The sequence below is a fragment of the Caretta caretta genome, chromosome 2 (genome assembly GCF_965140235.1).
Source record: "Caretta caretta isolate rCarCar2 chromosome 2, rCarCar1.hap1, whole genome shotgun sequence".
Lineage (NCBI taxonomy): Eukaryota > Metazoa > Chordata > Testudines > Cheloniidae > Caretta > Caretta caretta.
Window position 1 is genome coordinate 183773991 of NC_134207.1, and position 23033 is coordinate 183797023.

A 23033-nucleotide genomic window follows, 5' to 3' on the forward strand; every position below is an offset into this window, starting at 1 on the left:
ACTTTCAGGATAAACTATCACACAATGTTCTATATGCCGATCCAACTTTGACCATCCCCTCCCCCTTGAATTTTTCTGAAGTGATGCCTCTAGTTCAGGGTGTCCCCCAATTACCTACTAGGTTCAGAATGTCACCAGGGCCGGCAACAACTGTGTGTCAGTATAAAAAGGCACTAATTGATTAGGGTTTTAGCAGTTGCAGTTAATCCCCATGGATGTCTGGTTTACTTAAGAATGCACCTGCAGGGGGGAAGTGACAATTCAACACCCCACACACATTTCATTTACTTCTCCAAGTACATATCCTGCATGTTCCAGCAGCAACTGTTTGCTAGAGTAACCGCCAGTCTGAAGCACTCCCTTTGTGGACTACAGTATGATAGAATCCCAACCTGCGGCTTGTGGAAACAGAGAACCACAGGGCTGCAATTCCTCTTTTCGTGGCAGCATTTGAACTCAGGGCAACAGATGGACTTAATAAATAGATTCTATGGGAAGAAATCTTTCTTCAGTGTCCTCTACCTGTAACTGAATTGAAACCACAGAACACATCACCTTGAACTACTTACAAGCTAATACCTGGCTAGAAGATTTGGTTACACTGAGTGGCCCTTCTGAAGTTCAAACCTCGCTTATTTCTAAATGGTGCCTGGTAGTTTGTGCCTCTGTTGCTTTTCCAGGAAGTACACAAACGTCTTCCATCAGACTGCATCCAAGGCAGAGCAAAACTACTTTATTACCATAATACATTCTAAGTACACATTAGCTGGCCTCAGTTATACTGGAGATTTAAACAAACATGTCAGCTCCAGTGCTGTTCCCAAACCACAGTAAGAGGCAGCATTTCTGCAATTAAAAAAAAAGGGGGGGGGGGATCAAAGCCAGGATTAAATGTTCCTCCTCATTGCTTTGAAAAAAAAAATCACTGCCTGCTTACTTAGTACCCGCTGAAAGGTACTGAAGGCCCTGCCAGATTCTGTGTGCTGTTCTGTTGAACAGATTACTCAGCAAAGGTTGAAACGCAGACGTAAATGCGTCCAGCTACCACTTTTTTTAAACCCTAATTTTTAATTTAAAAACTTCTTCTTTAGAATGTGTCTAGGAAGCCATTATTCTGATTCTCTGACAATCATGTTGGTTGACACTCGAAGCCTTAAATCAGTGGGTGTGGTGGAACCAGAACATCTGATCCTGCAGTACTCTCCCAATTTCCAGCAACAGGCAGTGGAAAAAGCTACTGGCAGTAATAAACACACCCCTCGACAGCAGCAACTGTAGTTTAGCTCCATTTTTTCTGGGTCAATCCAATTGCAGGAAGGAACAAAGTAAAGTTTAATGCCAGAAGGAGAAGGATGCTCCCTCTTACTGTAGCAGGGGATTTTAAACTGGTATCTTAAGTGAAACATGATAGCTGGAGACTGGACATTGTCCTGTCTGAAGCCAGAGGGTCTCTAAATATTTAGGGTGAAATCCTGGCCCCACTGAAGCCCGTGGGACTTTTGACTTCAAAAGCCAGAATTTCACCCTGAACTTCTATCCCACCATTAATCTTTACCAGTAAGATGGTCCATGCCAAGTTAAATCAGCCTTCACTACTTCTCTAGTCCCCCACCACCGCTGTCAATTGGTCCTCAGAAGAAGCCCACACACACACAAGTGACTGTACTCTAAGAAGAAATACAGCATATCCCATCCAGTCATGTTCTGACTAGGCATGGCAGCTACAGTGTCTGCAGTAAAGTGTCTGCAGGAAAGCAATATATTTAACTGAAAATTACTAGTAATCTTCTTACTGAACAAGAGTTTAGCCTCCATGGTGAGTTGAGGTGACACTTCATGACACTTGGAAAATGGAGGAGAAGGCCATTTAAAGGCCAGTATATCCCACAAACCAACCGCAAGACCAATTTACAATAGGAGACATTCCCCCTGCAGCAGGCTCCTCTGGATGCTGCCGGGAAAGAATAAGGATAAAGGCCCTCCAGACCTGCCAAGGCACACGGCTTTGGGGAAGGGAGCCCGTCCAGCAGGGCTTTAGTCTCAGATTTAAAGGCCAGAAGGGACCATCATAATCATCTAGTCTGACCTCCTGCACATTGCAGGCCACAGAACCTCGCGCACCCACTCCTGCAACAGACCCCTAACCTCTGGCTGAGTTACCGAAGTCCTCAAATCATGGCTTAAAGACACTGCGATGTCTCTCCCTTCTTGCCACCAAGGATTTTGCTGCCCTGTTTCAACCAGGCAGTTAAAATCGCCCTTATTCGAGTGGTCACAGAAATACCTTGAGACAGCTGCAATATCCTGGAATATCTACTGGGGAGCGGGGAGAGGAGAACTTGACTCCACCTGGCTTGGAGCAGGGGACTCCAAAAAGGCTGGGGCAGGAGGCCGGAGGGGGCTGAGAGATGCCAGCGCCACTTCGAAGTGACACCTTCACGTGCAGCTCAAGCCGCAGCAGCAGCTCCCCGCCACAGAGCCAGCCCCTCTGCCCTACTCACCAGCGGGTATTATCGTAGTAATGCTCCAGCACCGAGTATCCAAAGAAAGAGCCATTGGGCCCCTGGTAGACCACGGGGTGATCCAGGTCCACGTTGTAGGAATAAGCCAAGGCCACTGCTAGCAAGCCCACCAGCACTTTAAACCAACTCCGCTTGAGCTTCCACTGGGGTCCAGGCATCCTGCGGGACAGGGCGGGGAGTGCGTGTGCCGGGGAGCGCCTCTGTCCTGGGGAAATCCAGCGCCCGCCCCCCCCTCACTGCAGGCAGCCCGGGGTGTTAAACTGGAGTTGAAACGAGCCTACACCAAAAAAAAAAATCCAGCCCCAGCCCGTGGAGTCCCAGGAGCTCCGGAAAGCGCCCCGCAGCCCGCCCGGTCCGGCTGAAGCCTGCAGCAGAGGGGGCTGGGGGGCTGCAGCCAGGGATTCTGACTCAGTCCTGCAGCGGCCAGGGACTTTTGTGGCCGCCTCGCAGAGAAGCTCCAGTTCGCTCCAATCCCCGGGGCGCAGGGAGTGGAAGCAGCGCTCCCCTGCCTGGGACAGCGGCGGCCTCAAAACTACAGCGGCGGCGCCCTCTAGCGGCCGCAGCCCGGGCTCGTTCCCTCAGCAACGTAGCATCTTCGCGAGCTAAGGGGATGGATCCCCTTGGTGAGGGGACCCACGGAAATTCTCCCCCCGCCCTTCGTTTTCCCCTTACACACACCCTTTTTTCCTTGGTGCTCAAAAGCTTCCCCTTCAGGGAATCATTTCCCACTGCTCCTTCTGTATTTCTGGAGTATGCATTATCACTTGTTCTGAACATCAAGATGCACTATTTACTTCAGTCCTCAGCGCCCAAAACATGTTGTAATTCTCCCTATCCAGGAATTACACTCAACAGCCGGGTTTCTTCCTCCCTCTCTCAATTGTTTCATTAACAACAATATTTCACAATTCTAAAGCACGTTTAATCTTCAGATAGACCTATTCGCTCAACATTCCTGTGAGGCGGACACATTCACTCGGTTTTACAAAGAGGGGAACTGAAGCAACAAGCAGCTAGGTGACTTGCAAACACCACAGATTTCAGAGTAGCAGCCGTGTTAGTCGGTTTAGTCAAATTTGTTAGTCTCGAAGGGTGCCACAAGTACTCCTTTTCTTTTTGCAAACACAATAGAGGGAATCAGTGGCAAAGCTGGAATTCGAAAATCAGAATTCCTAGCTTCCATTCCTGTGACAAGCCCACTGCCAGCGGTACTTCAGTAGCAGCAGCATTCATTCTGCAGCAGTTTATCTGTAGAAAGCAGCCATGGAAAAACCACCTCCCTCTACACTATCAGCTCCCCGATTGTACATGTTAATAGCTTTCCGCCTAACAATGTGGCCCTCTTCTCTAGATATTATGTTATTTGGATTGGCAAACTTCTGGTGTATTATACCATGTTTATATCAATTCTGTCCAGATCCTTACACCTGCATGCCAATCTGTCCGACTTCCTCTTCATGCTCAAGTCAGTCACTTCAGCTGTGTCCTCTTTTCAATTCATAGACCTTTTCCCACTGTTCATTTTACACTCAAGCTTACAACTATCAATCACCCGCACACACAGCTGGACTGATCCCATGAAGAACTGTGAAGAATTGGTATGAGAAAGAAAGAGTGAGTCAGAAAACTGAGGGCCTAAAAATGTTTTAAGAAATTAGTCCTGTCTCATTTTAAACTTCCCCCACTGTTCTTTGCACCCTTCATTGGGGGCCATTAGCTGCATTGTGAGAGGCAGGCTTCATTTTGTGGAGCCTGATCCAAGTCTCGCTGAATAGAATGCGAGTCTTGCCCATTCAATGGCAGGTCAAGCAGGCCCTCATTAATGACATATGGCAATTTAATACATTATGTTCATAGATACAAACATTTTGTATTCCATGTATATGAAGACAAAGATATGACAGACAATGAATGTTTTCTAATATTGTTTGTGAGTAGCATAATGCTTAACAAATAGGGTGGGTAGAACACTTTTCCACACCTCTAGTCTTTAGCATATGATCAAACCCCTGTTTTTAAAAGCTTATTAAAAATGTTAGAGGAAAAAAAATTATTTTTCAGTAAAAAGCATGCTCATTTAGATTATATTAACAACTATATTCAAACCACTTAATGAAAAGATTGTCAAAGGACTTTCAGAACTGTGCAACCAGTATGGATAAAAGTAATCTGGTTGAGGAGGAAAGTCAATATACACTGATCAGGCAAATTCCACAGACGACATGCAATCCCATTAATAACACCAAGCCAAATTCTTTGCATTTTGAAGCAGGAAAGCAACAGGGCTTTTCAATTAATTATCCGATTACTGAAGGAGGCTAAACAGCTCTCCAATCAAATTAGAGGAAATGGGAGCTGACACACTAATACTGTGGAGAGAATGTTGGACATAACCATTTCCATGGGAAAGAGAAAAGCTAAATGGCTGGATTAGGTGAATAAAACATTGGCCTGTCCCATGTAGAGTGCTCACAGGAGAGCTTGTGCTTCTAAAAATGGTATGATTGGAGGTGTGTCAGTCCATAAAAGAGATCAGCTCCCATTGCATGGTAAGGAAACTTATTCAGAACATGGTCTAGACACTTGACTTCCAGCCACCCCTGCTCCGCCCCCCCTTGTTTTTTTGCGCTGTGATCTTGCATGGCTTGGGCCTAATCCTGCAACATCTAAGTTGACAGGAGTTTTGCCATTGGTTTCAGTGGGAGTATGATCAGAATCGGTGTCTCCAAGTCAGGACATTTTCTTAAAGGAGGTAGGAAAACTCATATTGTACCTGAAGTCTGAAAAAACCCTGCCATGAATTAAAATGTTAACTACTGCAGGCACACCTAATATAGGATCACTGAATGAGTATAAAGCTAAAAGTGAGGACTAAGAAAAAGGTATACATATTTTAACACCTTGAGCACATGCACCAAACCTTTATCATAAAACTAGTAGAGCTGGGTTTAACCAGTTTTGTTCAATATCTTCATAAATGATCTGGAGGATGGTGTAGATTGCACTCTCAGCAAATTTGCAGATGATACTAAACTGGGAGGAGTGGTAGATACGCTGGAGGGGAGGGATAGGATACAGAAGGACCTAGACAAATTGGAGGATTGGGCCAAAAGAAATCTGATGAGGTTCAATAAGGATAAGTGCAGGGTCCTGCACTTAGGACGGAAGAATCCAATGCACTGCTACAGACTAGGGGCCGAATGGTTTTTAAGGTTTTTAAGGTCAGGCTTGACAAAGCCCTGGCTGGGATGATTTAACTGGGAATTGGTCCTGCTTCGAGCAGGGGATTGGACTAGATGACCTTCTGGGGTCCCTTCCAACCCTTATATTCTATGATTCTGTCTTTATCTACATTCATCTGGACCTATTCTGTCTGAAAACTTTCTTGTTTATAGATCCGTAAGTACCTACCTAACTGCCATATACATATGGACAGACACAAAAGCAGATTAGGTAAATCATACCTGTAAATCAAGGCTATAATTATAACCTTGTGGTGATTCCATGAACCACAAAAAGAGAACTAGCGTAATTACTCTGTATGACACTTTTGCTTTAATTCTACCACAAGTCATTGAGCTAGATGCATCTTCTCCAGTCTTGATTTAAACATGCAAAGTGAGGTAGAATTTAGTATATGGAGATTTACCTTACCAGTCTGTTCAATGGTTAGTCATACCCTTCTGTTCAGCTCTCCTAAACATTTGCAATTTTATTTTCAGTTTGAACTTGGCCAATTTCAACTTCCAGTTAAAGTCTCCCTTATTCGAGTGGTTATGTCTATGTCTGCTAGATTAGTTGTTGTGCCTATTTCTGCTAGATTAATGAATGTCTTACTACCAGATATCTACTACTCCCTCAGAGGGGTGATTATACATTGTGATTGATTCACCCCTTAAACCTTCACTTTACATTGATCTCCTTTAGCCTAAGGCACATTTTCCAGACCAGGGTCAGTGTGCTAAAAATAGGAGGTTTGATGTTATGGCACTGGTGGTTGCTCAAGCTAGCTGTCCAAGCCTACACCCACCCGACCTCCTGGGCCCAAGCATGGGTAACTAGCCCAAGCCACTACCAAATGCTGCCCTGCCCACACTACTACTTTTCGCACACTAGCTCGAGCTGAGCTAGCACAAGCCTGTCCACCCAGGGTGAGAATCACACCTCCCAGCCACAGCGTAGACATATGCTAAGGTGAGTGGGGATGACAACTATGTTTGCAGAGTCATTCCGATCATGTCAATCAGAGAGCTAGGGTGCTAGTCACATTTAAACTCTGATAATGGTCTTCCCTCCAGCATCCTACTTGCCAAGCAGAAAATCAGCAGCAGCACCTTGGGGTGCTCTGTCACGAACTGAGATATTGAGATCTCTAGAATCGCTGCACCACAGCAGCCAAGTGACTAACACCTTCACAAATTGTTCCCATCGGTCTACAGGGGCCTCCCCATTTTTCATACTGCAGGGGTATAAAAACAATTGTTTTAGATAATTAAGGAATTCAGGTTTCAATACCATACATTTAATGGGGTGCCTGCATTAACCTTTCTAGAGCCAGAAATAAATACATAATATTATTAACTGTGTTGTGGTTGTTCCATTTGACTGCAGCTAATTCTCTGGAGCAAACGTGAGAGTAAGAAACTATCACATTATTGGTACTGTTACTTCCTGATGTTCGCTCTTTTGACTGCTTGCCTTTATCTTCCTTGTATAGCTCTACCACAGATTTTCCCATGTGGATTTCGAATCCAAAAAGCTTTTTCTAGGTTCAAGAGAGGGTCAAGATAAATGTTTAGCTAGCATAGGAGGCAGTAATTTAAGCAAACCACTCTTCCTCAAAGTCCTTCAATAAAAAACAATTCTATTTTTTTATCTGACCGTTCGGCAATATTTTCAAAGCCGCAATTTTCATAGGTGAAAATCAATTGTCCCCTTTTAAGCATCTGAAAATTGTTATTCTAAATAGTCTTGCTTTTGCAACATCAGCTCCAGTTTATGAGCCAGGTATATTATTCTTAAATAAACAATTTTAAAGAACAATTGAAGTGGGACTTAAGTAGTGGATAGGCCTTGCTCTGGCCTTCAGCACAGGAGTGAATTTGATACACTGTGACTTGGGGCCCACTTCTGCCCAAAAGAAACTTGTAAAGGGGTAGCTGCCATCCAAACACCCCCCTTGTGGGCAGGGATGCCTCTGCAGTGCCCTGCCTTTAGTAGCCTCCCTCTTACTGGCCTCGTAAGCGTTCCAGAGGACTCTGACTGTATTTAGCATTAAACCAGCCCTAGAAAGGGATGCAGTAAGCCCTGAGAAAGTCCCAAACCATATTCTTTACCTGAAGCCATGAGTTCCCAGCCCTCTAGTCCTGCCTTGGTTCTCTCAAATCAGCCACACTCCTGCCTCTTCCTGCTGCTGTTTATATTAAATCACTTGTTTCCCCTCAGGGAAAGTGCTTCTCTTGTAATCAGACCTGGCTCAGCCAAAGGCCAGCCACCCTCTTACATAACTGTATAATTACAATATTACACATTATAGCATACTGTTCTATTTCTAAAATGTCTGTTACACGTCGGTAAGACCCAAAACTCAGCTGGAATGAAGTAAAAAAAGATCTCCCAATCAGGTATTATTTTCCTTCAATAGAGCTTTCTTCAGTGAATCCAGATCCTGCATTTCAGCACTCACTTAATAGACCTTGATTCAGCAGTCCATCCTTACTCAAGGTGCTTAATCTAGCACCTACTTAACTTTGGGCACATACTTAAGTCTCATTGACTTTAGCAGGACTTCAGGGCATGCCTAAAGATAAGCATGTGCTTAAAATACTTTAATGAACTGGGAACCATAGTACCTGCGTATACTCCCTGGCTTGCGAATGGAAAATAACTCCTGGAATTCAAATTGATTCCTAACTTGGGTCTGTGTATATTATGTTTAAACAACACAGAGTACATTTTCACACACCATATTGGAAATACAAAATGTGTATAATGTCAGAAATATAAATATAAAAATAAAAAGGGAGAAACATTTATCTATCTTGAATTGCTCTTCTGTTTACTTGCAGTGGTTTCAATAGCAACGCTAACTAGCACAGCACATTTTGATTTCACATTGACATCAGCAGTATCGGATACTTAGGCACTCATAGCTGACTGAATCTCATTACCACAGCACATGGATCAATTGATCAAAAAGCTTTTATCATTACAATCTGAGTAGACATTTTTTATTTGGTCATATACTGTAATAGAACCCTTTATTTTTGATTTATATTATTTAAGTGCCTATCCCAGGCTCTACAGATAAAAATCTATTAAAAAAACAAACCACCCAGCAATGTATTCCAAAAATACATGTTTTAAAAAAAAAAATCAGCTAGCCTGTAGTTCAGCATTGCCTTCTCAGAGACACCCCTGCCTCATCTGTCATTAAACTCAGCCCTCCCCAGAGGCACGAACAAATGGGCCTGCCTTAGTGCATGCTTGAAAGTCAACAGCTTTGGGATATATCTCCAATTAGACCAAAGTGGGAGAGAGTTAATTCCCAAATCAATGACCTGCCAGCAAACCCATCTCTTTTTAAACTAGAGTGGGAACAAGGGGAATCTAGCTCCACTGATCATGACTACAGTTGTACTGCACAAGGAAACAGGCTGTAACTTGAGTAGGCAGGTCTGAAATCAGTCTGGTCGTGTTAGGTCAAAACCAAGACCTCAAAACTCTGCCTGGAAACCAACAAGCAACCAGTGCAGATCCCGATGAATTGGTGTCATGTGATCCCAGAAAGCTACTTGGCTCAACAAGCAAATTGCCTCACTCAGCACCAGTTTCGGTTTCCAAAATGACTTAAGGTACAGTCCCATGAAGATCATGTCATAGCTGTTTAATCTGGAAGTGACAAAAGCATAGATCATGGTAGCAAAAATCTGTATCCAAGAAGAAAGCTAGCAAACTTCTGATCCAGTGCAGGCGAAAAAAAGCCATCGTGATCGCAGATACTATATGATCGTGGAAAAGCAACCGGCAATCTAACCACCCCCCCAAACTGCCAATTTAAGTAACAAATCTCTCTCTCTCTCTCACACACACACACACACACACACTCAAAATGGCTGATTGAATCTTTAGCAAATTCACTTGCTATCACTATCTCAATCTTGCTTGACCGATTTGGTAAGATAACTAGCTAGCTCTCATCCATGTCTCAGTTTTAAACAGACACTGGGTAAGGTCTGTTGAATGTATCACCTGTATCACATGAGATGGAGACAGAGCTGCATGTCATCAGCATACACAGAAGGCACCTTTAACCCATTACCTCTTCACCAGAAATGGGCAAATTGTTCAAGCAAATAAATCAGTCAGGACCACGGGGTGGGTCAAGCTTTCCGCCTCAGCTGGGAACGTGGCAGAACTCCCTGCGCTGGCTGGAGCTCCATGCCCCTCCCCTTTTCCACCCCTTCTGTCTGCAGCCCTGCAAATGGCCCCGCCCCTTTCCCCACAGCCCTGCCTCCATTCCGCCTCTTCCCACACACCCCAGGCTCCAGCCCCACTCCACTGTGGCCCTGACACCAGAAAAGGTCTGTGCCCCTGTGGCAGCTCCGGGGCCGCAGCAGGGAGCAAGATCTCCTCTAGCCCCGGGGCTGTGTTGGGGGGAGATTTTTTTTCAGTGGCCCCAAATCCACTACTGCCCTCCCAGTGGCATGAGATTTGGGGAGGCTTAGCCTCCCCTCACCTCCATTACACGCCACCCATGATCCCATTGCCACTCCCTCAGTTGGTAGGGGAACCCAGACCCACTCTCTACTCCGAAGTACAGTGTAAGGACCCTCAGCTTAGTAGTTCTGGGCTTCCTTTCTTTACCCTCACTGCTCCTTCCCACCACTCTGGTTCCCCTTCTCTCCCTGAGAGTACCAGCTCCAAAAACCCTCCTCCCTTTTCCCAAGGAGTGACTAGTGACGGCAGCCTTTCCAAGGAGCCCCCATACACCCCTCTCTCCCCAGCAAGTGACTGCCCTTTCTCAGCAGCCCCTAGTCTGTAGCCCCCTACCTGGCTTTATAGCCTGAGCCTGTTCCTAATCAATTTCCTGATCCCTGGCTCCTGCTCCAGGTGCAGCCTCTGGAGTTAATTGGCCTTCTCCACTCAGTCCTGTGTGATATGGACACCCCATCACATACTGCTTGTATTCTTCTTACACAGCTTTTAAGCTGATACATCACATGGCTTTCTAGGACAGTAAATGTGGGCTCAGCTTAAGACAAAAGCTAGTTGATTTAGGTTTTTAAAAGGAAAAAGTTGACTTCTAAAGTTCCTTCTAGTTTAAATCCTGAAATCTAAGAAGTATTTAACTCTAAAAGGCCTGATCCAATTCTGTTGAAGCTGAAATAAGGATTCCACAAGACTTCAGTGGCAGTTGGATTGTTCAGGCCCTTAGTCATTCAGTGATTCCAAACCTGTTTATTTTATTCCAGTACACCACAGCAAAAGAACAACAAGTAAAGGGCAATCACTCTACAGATTCATATATAGAATACAGATTATATGGTGGATCCTGTTATCCTACCATTTTGCAGTCACCCTGGATACTACCTAGCTTCATTGATTCATGATCCAACCAGAGCCTCTATTTTCCCAGCTACCTTCTAGTTCGAACTTAATTACCCAGAGACAGTGGTGATCAAGTTTGGGCCACTTGTCCAAAGATCCAATTTACAACACGGCTTTCAAACATTTTGCAGGGAATTTGTATCACATCTGCTTTTTATTAGCTAGCCACGCAATGTTTATTATTTCACATGTTAACTATCATACAATACTTGTGTGAAAAGTTCAGATGAACAATAACCTATTTATCAAGTCTGAAACAGTCAAGCCAGTTCTCCACCAAAAAATGATACATTTTGCAGTTTTTGTGCATGTGCATGCTAAGCTTGGTTCCTTAACTAAGTAATTTGGAACATATAGGATCCTGTTGTGACCCATTTACTCCTAAATTGCCTACTATGGTATGTCTAAATTGGTGGGATACTACACATACACTGTAGTTCAGAAACTGTAAGACTCTCTAGGATTTATTACTGCCAGCATGTGGGAAAGGTATTGCCAAGAGAGGCATTATTATCAGGCTTAGGAAGAAGCGTTAAGGAGATGGAATTTGAGAGTCTGTATGATGAGAAGATTGTCACTGATGACAGCACTAAGAAAACCTCCAAAGGCAAATTCTCTAGTGGTGTAAATCCATTAAAGTCAATGAGGTTATGCCAGCACAGAATACCCTATTCACCATACCCATGATAAAATACATATAGGCAAAGAGTGTGAGGGGAACTAGGAAAAGTGCAAAACATATTATCAACTATAATTTAAGAGGGATGTTGTCACACCGCTGGCAGTGTGAAATATAGATCCTAGGATCGATTCTGAGATCCAACCATTTCGCAATTTCTCTGGGGTACTACTGAACTGCATTGATTATAATCCAATTGTAGCCTCTATTTTCCCAGCTCACCTCCAATTTTAATTCAGTTACCCAGAGAGTCAAGCAATGTTCTGGGAGGAAACAACAACGACTAGCTTAGTGGTGTAAGAAAATTACAAATATTTTTGAGTAAAGGTCGCAATTTTGTGTGCCCAGCCATTTTGCCTTCTGTGAAACTTTCATATAATGTCCAGTTTCACACAGAAATTAAAACTGCATTTTTACATTATGCTGGGGAAATTTGTCTTAAGTCTGAACAAAATTTTGAAATATGAATTCAGAAGATGCCTGGGTTTTCTAAAGATAATAGAACATGGAATTGTGCACTAATCAGCCAAAAAGTGCAAACTGAAAATCAACAGTACTGTCAGCCCATTTCAGGTGACATGTTTTTAGCATCTCTATTCCAGACAGAGCTGAGCCTCCTCTGACCCTCCACTTGCTTCTGTGAAGATTTCCCAAATGGCAGCTGCAATGGTAGGTTTTTTAAAGCAAAGGTTTCACAATGCAGCCACTGACTGTCACACCAAGGTGCAGGGAACCAAAAGTGACTCAAACGCCAGCCCAATCACTGACGCTATAGCAAACCAGAAACTTTGCAGTTTAGACAAATAAGGATATGCCTGCAATCAATCCCTTGTGCGTGGTTAATAAAGTTGCATATCCCAGACCATGGCACGGTAGCCACACTTCACACTACCACCTTCAGTGAATTCATAGAGCATGGAAGGGAGGGGCCCTCTGCATAGAATAGCTCATACAATCAGGGCCACAGTTAGTAACAACGTCCATGAAGCTATTTTCCAGGGGTTGCGTTTAATTACTTCACTGGAAAAAGGAAAAATTGGTTTAGGCTCATGTCCATCCCAACATGTGATATTAAACAAACTTTGCCACGTTCATGATTGGCTGGTAACAGCATTGACATGACGAGTTAATTCTCACCTTGTCAAAAGAGCACGAGTTATTTTTACCTCCTTTTGTCTACCAAGTTTATTCAGTTCCTTAACTATAATTCCATTCCTGAAACTGCCAGGGGCTGGCTGGAAACCATCAAGCTCCCACAGAAGGGTGTATATAACAATACATACATTGACTTACTTCTGCTTGTAGTCAATAGAAAAGCTTATCTAAAGTAAAGACCAACTCCAGCTTCCTCCTAGTCAGCATCTCTCTCAAACCTTTACATTAAACCTAAAACTCAGTCAATAATGTCTTAATGCTTTTCCCCTCTTTAGCAGTCTCTCCCCACTGTATGAAGCACCCAGCCGTGCAGCAGTGTTTTGTGGCTTTTATGCATACCATCCTCTCCTCGGGCAACTGTTTGTTCTAGTGCGACAATGACACAAACACTGGGAACAGTCAAAAGAGGAGAAAGAGCAAAGAACATTTAATATAAAACAATAGAGACCCGAATTTCAAATGGTGTTTAAAACACCAACTGAAATGACTATGTTATTGTCATGGAGTCACCGGGATATGCTCTGGAACTATTCCACATGAAGCCAGTCAGGACTCTGGGGGAGCATGCCTCCTCTCTCTGAGCATACTGTCACCAGGGCAAGAAGCTTACACACCTTCAACCTTCCTGGACCTGACCTTGGACCATTCAGCATCCTCTTCCACACCGTGCGCTTCCTGCGGCAAGTCCACCCAGGCTCCTGGGGAAACCAGAGGGCTTTGCACCCGAACTCCGCAGTCAGACGTGACTCTCAGCCAGCTGGTAAAACAGAAGGTTTATTAGTCAACAGGAATACAGCGTAGGACAGAACTTGTTAGCACAGAAATCAGTGACTTTCAGCAACGTCCATCTTGGGGAGTCCTGGGCCAGAAGCCCTGGACTCCCACTCTTCCAGTCCCCCCAAGCAGACTGCCAGCGACTCAACCTCAGACACCCCCGTTGCTCCTCCTCCTTGTCTTTATCTCACTTCCTGGGTAGTCACCTGGTTGCATCCCCCTCGGGGGTCTCAAGTTACAAAGGGCACCGGTCATAACATATGTGCAGGCAGCTGGAGCAGCCTCACCTGCCCCAGAGGTCTCAGCCAAAGTCACAAACCCCTATTCCTACCACCAAGGTATTGGTGCAGCACACCGGGAAACTGAGGCACACACAGTATTCATGCAAGACAGTAAAACTCACATATGCTCAACAGTAAGGGTCACATACAACAGAAGGGAAAATCCCCACTTTGTCACATCTCTCCCCACTTTGAGACCAAACTGAGTGGGGTTACTCCCCCCTCTCCAGGACAAACCATCAGCTATAACATTTGCACTCCCCTTAACATGGACCACTTGGATCTCATACTCCTGGAGGACAGAGTCCACCTCAGGAGCTTGATACAGGGCCCTTGCATCTGGTGCAGCCATGGCAGGGCGAGTGGTCAGTGCACACAGTGAAGTGGTACTCAAAAGGATCCAGCTGCAGCCTTTTGAGAGCCCACCCCAGGGCCAAGCATTCCTTCTCTCTGGCCGCATAGCTCTGCTCCCAGTGCAGCAGCTTCCTGCTCAGGTACATGATGGGGGGTTTCTCCTGCTTTGCATCAGTGCGCATCGGCACCACGCCCAGCCCTGTGTCTGAGGCATCGGTGAACATCATAAAGGGCTTGTCAAAGTCTGGGTTTACCAGAACTGGGCCCTTGACTAGATCCTCCTTCAGCGTGCAGAGAGCCCTCTGGCACTACCCAGTCCAGACCAGCTTGTCTGGCTTACACTTCTTGCATAGCTCAGTGATGGGAGCTGACACAGGGCTAACGTGGGGCACAAAAATCCGGTAGTGCCCTGCCATCCCAATAAAGGCCTGGGACTGTTTCTTAGTCTGGGGAGCAGGCCAGTCTTTGATCGCCTCCACCTTAGCCAGCTCTGGCTTTAGGCAGTCACTCCCCACCTTGTGGCCCAAGTATGATACCTCTGCCATCCTCACCTTGCACTTCCCAGCTTTTAGTCAGCCCTGAAGCCTGGAGGCGACTCAGCCCCCTCTTCACCTGGGACACATGGTCCTCCCAGGTCTGGCTAACAACCTGTAAAATTCTCCATCCCCCTCAGTAACTGATCGACCTGGCGCTGGCAGGTGACCAGCAGCTCCTTGAGGCAGAAAGGTAGGACCAGGAATCTGTACAGCCCCAAAGGGGTGACAAAAGCAGGTTTCAATCTGGCATCTGGATCCAAAGGTACCTGCCAGTAAGTAGCCTTTGGTGAGATCCCTGGTCATGAGATACCGAGTCCCCCCCAACTTGTCTGGGATCTCATCAGGCCTAGGCATGGGGGAGGCACCAGACATGGTGATGGCATTGAGCTTCTGATAGGCTACACAGAATCGGATCTACTCATCTTTCCTGGGAACCAACACCACGGGGAGAGGCCCCAAGGCTGGTGGATGGCTGAATACCCCTAAAGCCAGCATGTATCTGACCTCTCCCTCCAGGGCCTGGGCAGTGTTCCCAATTACTCTGAATAGGGAACACCTGATGGGAGGAACAGCTCCCATCTTCACCCAGTGGACAGCTCAGTTAGTGAGCCAAGGCCAGTTGAAAAACGAATGCAGCGCCTCTCACAGAAATCAGTGACTTTCAGCCAAGTCCATCTTGGGGAGTCCTGGCCCAGAAGCCCTGGACTCTCCTCCTTCCAGTCCCTCCAAACAGACTGCCAGCTTCCAGTGACCCTACCTCAGACATTCCCATTGCTCCTCCGCGTCTGTCTCGCTTCCTGGGCAAAGAGTCACCTGGTAGCCACCTGGTTGCATCTCCCTCCTGGCTCTCAGGTTACGAAGGGCACTGGTCATAGCATATGTGCAGGCAGCTGAAGCCTCACCTGCCCCAAAGGTCTCAGCCAAAGTCACCCCTATTTCCACCACCAAGGTATTGATGCAGCACACAAGGAAACTGAGGCACATCCAGTGTTCATGCAAACCAGTAAGACTCACATGCAACATAACAAGGGAAAACCCACACATCATCACAGTTATCTATAAATGCATGCAGAATGGAAAGTCAATGGTCGAATGCCTGGGGCTTCAGCGCCCTCACTGAGACGAGACCATTTGGGTCCCAAGGGAGAATTCTAGGCTGACCACTTGTTCCACAAAGACTCTGCACCACCACGCAGGAGGTTTAAGTTCAATTTTAGCTCCCAATTTCCTGCTCCCAGAAATGGAAGGCTGTGTCTATTCTGAGTATTTCTTAAAGTTTCTCACCTTTGCGACTCCACCAGTGGTAACAATGGTAGGAGTTCTAGAGAAGACAAGGACAACCATGTTCTTTAACTCTGCTCAAAGTCTAAATGATATAGTGGTAGAACACTAGTGGCCACTGGAACCTTCTCTATAGTAGAGATTACAGTCACGCTACCCCTCCAGTGGAGCTGAGCAATTGGCTCTGCAATAGAAGAATACTTAAAGACCGAAGTCGGTATAGACAAGGCCAAAGGGACTAGCACTGCAGCAGGTGAGCTTCCCATTGATAAGTATATCCTCTGCCTGGAAAAGGACAGCTTTAAAAGGCTCCAGAAGGAGTGCCGTGAAATCCTACTTGGTGTCCTATAGTTTGAGGAAAGTGTGGAAGAAACACAGCCTTCACTCTTAGGTTGGTTGCAGCAAGTCAGAGACAGTCTTTATTCTCAAGCAATTGCAAGGAGAGAGTGCACACTGACTGGGATTCACCCTGTCTAGACAGGTCTCTTCTATATAAACAATTAGGGCAAGCATTTATACTTTTTGTTACATAATGTAATGTAATATTAATTATAATGTAATGATCAACAGCTACATTTTGTTTATACATATTCCTTCCTGACATCTGATTTTTCTCAGCAATTTCTGCTATAGTCTGCATTCCATTCTTATCTAACACAAGGTCAAAACAACCTCTCTTACAATGGGGGGGAGAGATAGCTCAGTGGTTTGAGCATTAGCCTGCTAAACCCAGGGTTGTGAATTCAATCCATTTGGGATCTGGGGCAAAAAGTGGGGATTGGTCCTGCTTTGAGCAGGGGGTTGGACTAGATGACCTCCTGAGGTCCCTTCCAACCCTGATATTCTATGATTCTATGAATTCTTTCCCACTTGCCTAGGCCCTGCCTTAAGTCTCACATTAGGACAGTTAGGTTTAGCCAGACTCTTGCTCATTTCAGAGAAAACTAAGAGGCCTGCATCCAAATTCCCTTTCCCCCCCCACTTCCACAAAAGGGACAGACCATCCAGGGTTTCCACTAGAAACTATTCCTTCCAGCTGTCTTTAAAAGTATTACTACAACATTTATATTACAGTAGTGCCTAGGAACAGGGTCCCAGACTCCCACTGTCCTAGGCCATGCACAAAATCATTCAAAGACAGGCCTTAATCCAGAAGAGCTTTAAGACAACCATAATGTCCCACGTGCAATTCTACTCAGAATACTGATGCTAAAACTGCCGCTTCTAACTTGGAACATCAACTCCTGTTCCGAGGTCAGAGTTGGATCAGACTTTAGTTTCCTGACTCAGGTACACTGGAATTTCCAGGCTTACGTTTTGGCGTGTGTGGTTTTTGTTTTTTTTTTTTAAACATTCAAATGTTCTCAAGACTTGGGATGAGCAGCAAGCATCTGCAGAAATTTGAAGTGAGGACTTACCTCTCTGGATTGCTGAGCTCTATGCAGCACCAACCCATGAGGAGCAGAGCTTGGAAGAGAATGAAAATTTCCCCATAGGACTGGTTACGAAGTAACCTGTGGTTATGCTATTGTGTTACCTTGGAATAAGGGTTGATTGAGGAGGAAATGTGTGGTGGTTTAGAGGATTGATAAGCTACAGAGTTTCTTGTCTCTAAGTTACAGGTTCTAAACCTACCTACGTTTGTCTCGCTGGTCACAAACTTGCCTTCTATGCTGTGGTGCAGTATATCATTTGTCTATTAGTTGTTTCCCCTTCCTCACAGCTAACTGAATATCATTAGAGCTGTACATATAGTTAAGTGCCTTAGGAATCTTCCACTGAAAGTAGCTATAAATATGTCAAATAATATACATGCAATATTGTATATACAATTGTTTTTTCTTCCAGCAGCAACCGATAGACTCGGACCCCACAGGTCTCAGCATGTGCGCCATTAACAGGAGTTTGAGCTTGTCCTCCCTCAATTGTCCATCAGATGCGAGACTCCCTGAAGCAGCTTGCATGTCCATCGCTGCAGGGAAAGACCTATTGCTGGTCTGGCAGAGTTTGAAGCCTAGTGTCTTGGGCATAACCTGTGTTTGAGGCTCAAAAGCCTCAATCAGGCAAAAGGAAGGTCGGGGAGGGGATGGGGGAGAACCTATTCAAAAGTACAAATTATGCTAAACAAAAATAAGAGAAAAATACTGAAAGGAGACAGACATTTTAGAGGTGAGGCTAGCTAGTAAACGCTGCGAGACACTGTCGCAAGCTATAGGCAGCTGAGAAGGAACTGGAGTGGCGGCAGCTCTGCCTGTCCCTGTATGCCCTAGTACTGGAGCATGACGGTGTCTAGGGTGCAGGTGTGGACCTATGGACATTTCTGCCAAAAGTCTCCCATCAAGACTGCCTGGGCATACTCACATCCTAACATGGAGCACCCATAGGGACACTACTCGGAGAAGACCTTTCTACATAGCAATTTCAATGTACTCCCCTCTCGCACTCTCCATATAGTGCCACCTTTGGTCTCTGATCCCAGCCTACACTATGGGGAGGGCCGATGCCTTCCATTATTTTAAGGGCACGTTACTACACATGTGAAGCACTAACCACCTACAATGACAGTATATTCTATTGCAGATATTGTATTTACTGTCCTGGGTGGTATACTTCCTCCTGTGCTTGCTTAGGAACAATATCTGCATCTACTTAATTGCTCTAATTCAGTAAGACATCACAATCCTAGGAATAGTTCTATTTGAAGCGAAAAGAGGAATTTTACGTCAAGTAGTAGGAGAAAGAATCCTTGCTTTTAATCTTATAATTAATCTGTGGAACAACTTGCCACAAGACATCACCGACAGCAAGAATTTGGTAGGATTCAAAAAGAGGATTAGACATGTAAACAGACCAAAGTACCAACAATTACATTAGATAGGATACTATTTTTAATAACTCACTTCTGGGCATAAACCAGACTGGAAGGAATTGGGAGGAAACTTCCCCAAGAGGTTGCTTATTTTATAATTGCACGCTGCAAGATTTCTTGCTGATGCACCTGGTAAAGGCCATTGTCAGAGTCAGGCTATTAGAATGGATAGACCACAGGTCTGATGCAATACAATATGGCAATTTCAGTCTGTGTGGGAAGAAATTTTTCTGCATAGTTCTTTCATAGATCAGCCATGATATGAAACTTTTATACTGACTTCTATTTCCCTTTGTACATACTTCCTACTTAGCCAACTCATTTCTTCCCCATTCAAAAGCTCATTTTTCAATTTTAAAATTTCAGCAGAGCTTCTCCATGAATTATTGCATTCCAGAAACGGCAGATCAATGCGAGAAAGATCAGCAAGTTCAATATAAAGCTGCAGAGAATTTCTTCAGGTCATTAGCTGCAAGTTTTAAACCACAAATGTATGCTAACTTTGGTGCATAGAAAATGACTTTTATAAGCTTCTAAATACTTCTTGCTTGACTGTTTTGATTACTCTGTAAAAGATATACTGCCTGGCCCTAGTCAAAAACAAACAAACAAAAAACACCTTTAAGTGCTTCTATTCAAAGCTGGGCAATGCAAGAGCTATCTTTCTTGAAGACAATGGGTAGACATTCTAGATGTGATAACACAGTCCTTTCTAGTGCTTATAAAACTGCCAACATATAACCAGTGGTAAATAGGGTATATGCTACCTTGTTTGCCCGTTTTATTTTAGTGAATTTAAATGCTTGTGAAAAGCACTTGAGAATAAAGTCATGTAGCCACAAAGAGAGATATTGCTCCAACAGTGAAGGCTTCTCCAAAACAGCCCTGCCAACATGCTTCAACCCTAGCCTATAGGAGGAGGACCAGAGAGATGGAGGTAGCTCAGTCTCCATGCCTCTTCAAGCCTTGGTCTCTCTGCTGAGATCATTGCCCCCTCGCGTTGGTTATGAGTGTAAAGCGTAGTGGTGGATTTTGTGATGGGGACATCAGCTGACTAGGAATTGAAGAGAGACAATCAACTCATTTCATACGTCACAGCCAGATGGCAGTGATTTTTGGTCCTCACTGACCAGGTCTGGTTTAGAACCTATAACCCAGAGAGGAAAGTCTTCATACTCTACCGGTTCCCACAGCCACCACTCTTTTCCTCCCTTCTCCTCCATCATCCATTATTCCAAGGTAGTTTATATCTGTATTGGAATTACTAGCAGTATTTTAGTATGCTCTAAGAAATACAAAAGCCACCACATTTAAGGTGAAACACTCTTTTTCCACGCTCATGCTCCGTAGACATTTTTCTTTTTTAAACTCTAAAATAATTCCATGTTTATACATTCTTTTATTAAGTTCTGGAAGTAATTTTCTTGAGTTTTGTTATAAACTCAAACTGTATCAGAGTCTTGTGCTTAACACCATTTCTATCACCATTACGTTAAGAAATATCTGTATGACGAGTGAAGAATTTATAGAACTTTTTTTAAGCTTTTCAAAAATAGTGACTTTTGGGAGCATTTTTGTTTCCGCTGTAAATAATTAAGAAAGCTGGATGGTAACCATATAATACACTTTTTAAAAAATAAGATCACTTAAGATGTGATGACAACAGAGGTTAGAAAAAAAAAGAATTAATTTATTCACTCCAAGCTGTAGTAATGTTGTTTCAATAGTATATTGACTATCAATTTCAGTTCAGTTTACTGCACTCGAGTCATAACAGCCCTAATGTAGTATCTTGTGAGAAGGGGGGGAAGTGATCAAAGCCTCATGAAAAATGTCCAGATGGTGAAGAATGAGACAAGACACTGGAAAATACAAGTGGTTATAAACTTCAGTGTCAGGGTAATAGGCTGTTAATGCATTTAATTTCCCATGGCATAACATTTATACCTTATATGGAAACCTAAGCTTGAATTGTGTATTTTAAACTTTTTGTAATGGTATTGATAGCAAAATTATACAAACCCTTAGAAGGCCAGCCAAGAAAGAATAGAACATACATTCTACAGATCCACACGTACAAATCTGAAATCTATTCAAGGTTGCTGATGAACATCAGCCAGTATTCTGGGGAACAAGATTCCCATACACAATGCAGAACATACAGTAGAGAAAGCCAAAAAAGACTCTTAAGAGAGAAACTACTAAAAGAGTTTCTGTGAGAAAGTATCAAGCGTATCAGATACAGTCAAAGAAGAAAAAGCTCATAAAGAACAAAGGGAAGCAGCAGTGTAGTCAGAGAGTCTATTGGTAACAGAAGAGTTGGAGATATTTGCCATTGGGTGTTTGAGTACCAGAGCTTTATCACAGCAAGCAACATTGAAATGCTCTCTTCTATTCATATCATGTTTGATTGATCAGGATCAAAAGAGAAGGATTCAAGATCTCTTCTGGACATCACTAACTATCTAAAGAGCACTACAATACTGAACTCTATGGAATGATCTCTGCTGTTTTCTTAATTGCACTAGCGTACAAAATTTTGAAGATGAACTGAATGCAAAGAGCATTTCTTGCAACTAAACACCCCATAACAGGGTCTCCTTCTACCTGCAAACATTTTGCCACCGATTTCTTTAGTTGAATAAGAATCCTCAGTAATATCTTTCAAGGCTATTAAAAAGGACTACTCAACTCCAGAAAACATTGCAAGGATGTATTTAAATGTTTTGTTTAACCCTGAAAAGTCACTTGTCAAAACCAAACCAATGAGGTACTGATCTTCTCTCCCCTTCATTTGTTTGTAATGTGGAAATGTGTCAGTGTATTCTAGGTTTTTATTTCATAGGTAAGGTATGCATCTACATTTCTAATGTCAGACTCTCAGATGAGATTAAAACAGATCCTCTGATCAGTTGGGGTCATTAAAGATCTCATAGTATTTTCCCACAGAATTATTTAATATTCAAAGGATTTGGGCTTAATTCCAACTGTGGGTAATTACATTCTGCCCTATAAAAATTCCCCCAATGTGAAAAAAAGCCACTTTTCATTTTCTGCCCTGAACTACTGCACTACGTTGCTTATGTTGGAAAGCATGCATTGCGTCCCACCCGTGAGCGTGAGAATTACACATTTTCCGCATTACTCAGGAACGATGAAGCTACGAGACCACCCCAAACTGATGCCATTAAAATCCTCCTTCTACACCATCATTTATTCTGTATGTTATTTCTATTATGATAGTGCCAAGGAGCTGCAGCCATGGAGCAGGACCCACAGTGGTAGGTGCTGTATGATGTGTTTTAGAAATATTTTAGGCAGTATACAAAATTATTGGTTTACTCTAGGTGTAACATCAGAATTCTTTAATTATTGTGTGTCCAGCTATAGAAGTCTTGAAGGGAAAGTAAAAAAACTAAGTTTTTAGAAAATAACTTTACCTTATATAAGGTCTGATATGTCAGTCTAACAGGGCTTCCAATGTGCATCTTGTATTGCTGGCATTCTACATGGCAGCTGTCAAGTATGGTTTAAATCTCTTTTTTTGTAGTCTTGATGCATCACAAGCAATCAGCTCTTACCCATTGTTGGTACAGGACTGAGGATTGTCCCATCTTGGGCCATGGAGCAAATAGTGCTTTGGCAAGTAAAATGGTATGCATCTTATAGTGGCAGTTAACTAATAAACAAATAAAAATCTGAAGTTATCTATGTGCATGGAACATTAGAGGTAATACTAGCAGAGAGAAACTAATTGGCAGATTACAGATGAGAATTATTCCCACAACTATAAGCACTTGGGATGGGGAAGTGTGGGTGTTAAGTTTTACCTTCATCCGGATCTACCGTACTGTGCCTGATACCCCTATAAACAGAGAACAATTGATCTTTACCCATATGGGGATACTTGGATGAGGGTTTAGAGGATCAAGCTCCTTTTTGCATTCCAATAACCCTATGGGTATAACAAAA

General features: G+C 43.8%; 1 protein-coding gene across 3 annotated transcripts in view; it reads right to left on the reverse strand.

Annotated features, from left to right (window-relative positions):
- ITGA9 (integrin subunit alpha 9) overlaps positions 1 to 13705 on the reverse strand; it is a 310728-nt gene extending 297023 nt beyond the window's left edge. The window contains exon 1 of one of the 3 annotated variants that reach the window (XM_048839011.2): positions 13581 to 13705. Coding sequence is in view for 2 of the 3 variants with exons in the window: in XM_048839010.2 (XP_048694967.1) it covers positions 2502 to 2680 (179 nt within the window). In the remaining variant the exon portion in view is untranslated. Of the gene's footprint in view, positions 1 to 2501; positions 3008 to 13580 lie in introns of those variants that run through there. The other 2 variants (XM_048839010.2, XM_048839009.2) reach the window with 2 other exon arrangements.
- Positions 13706 to 23033: the final 9328 nt, after the last annotated feature.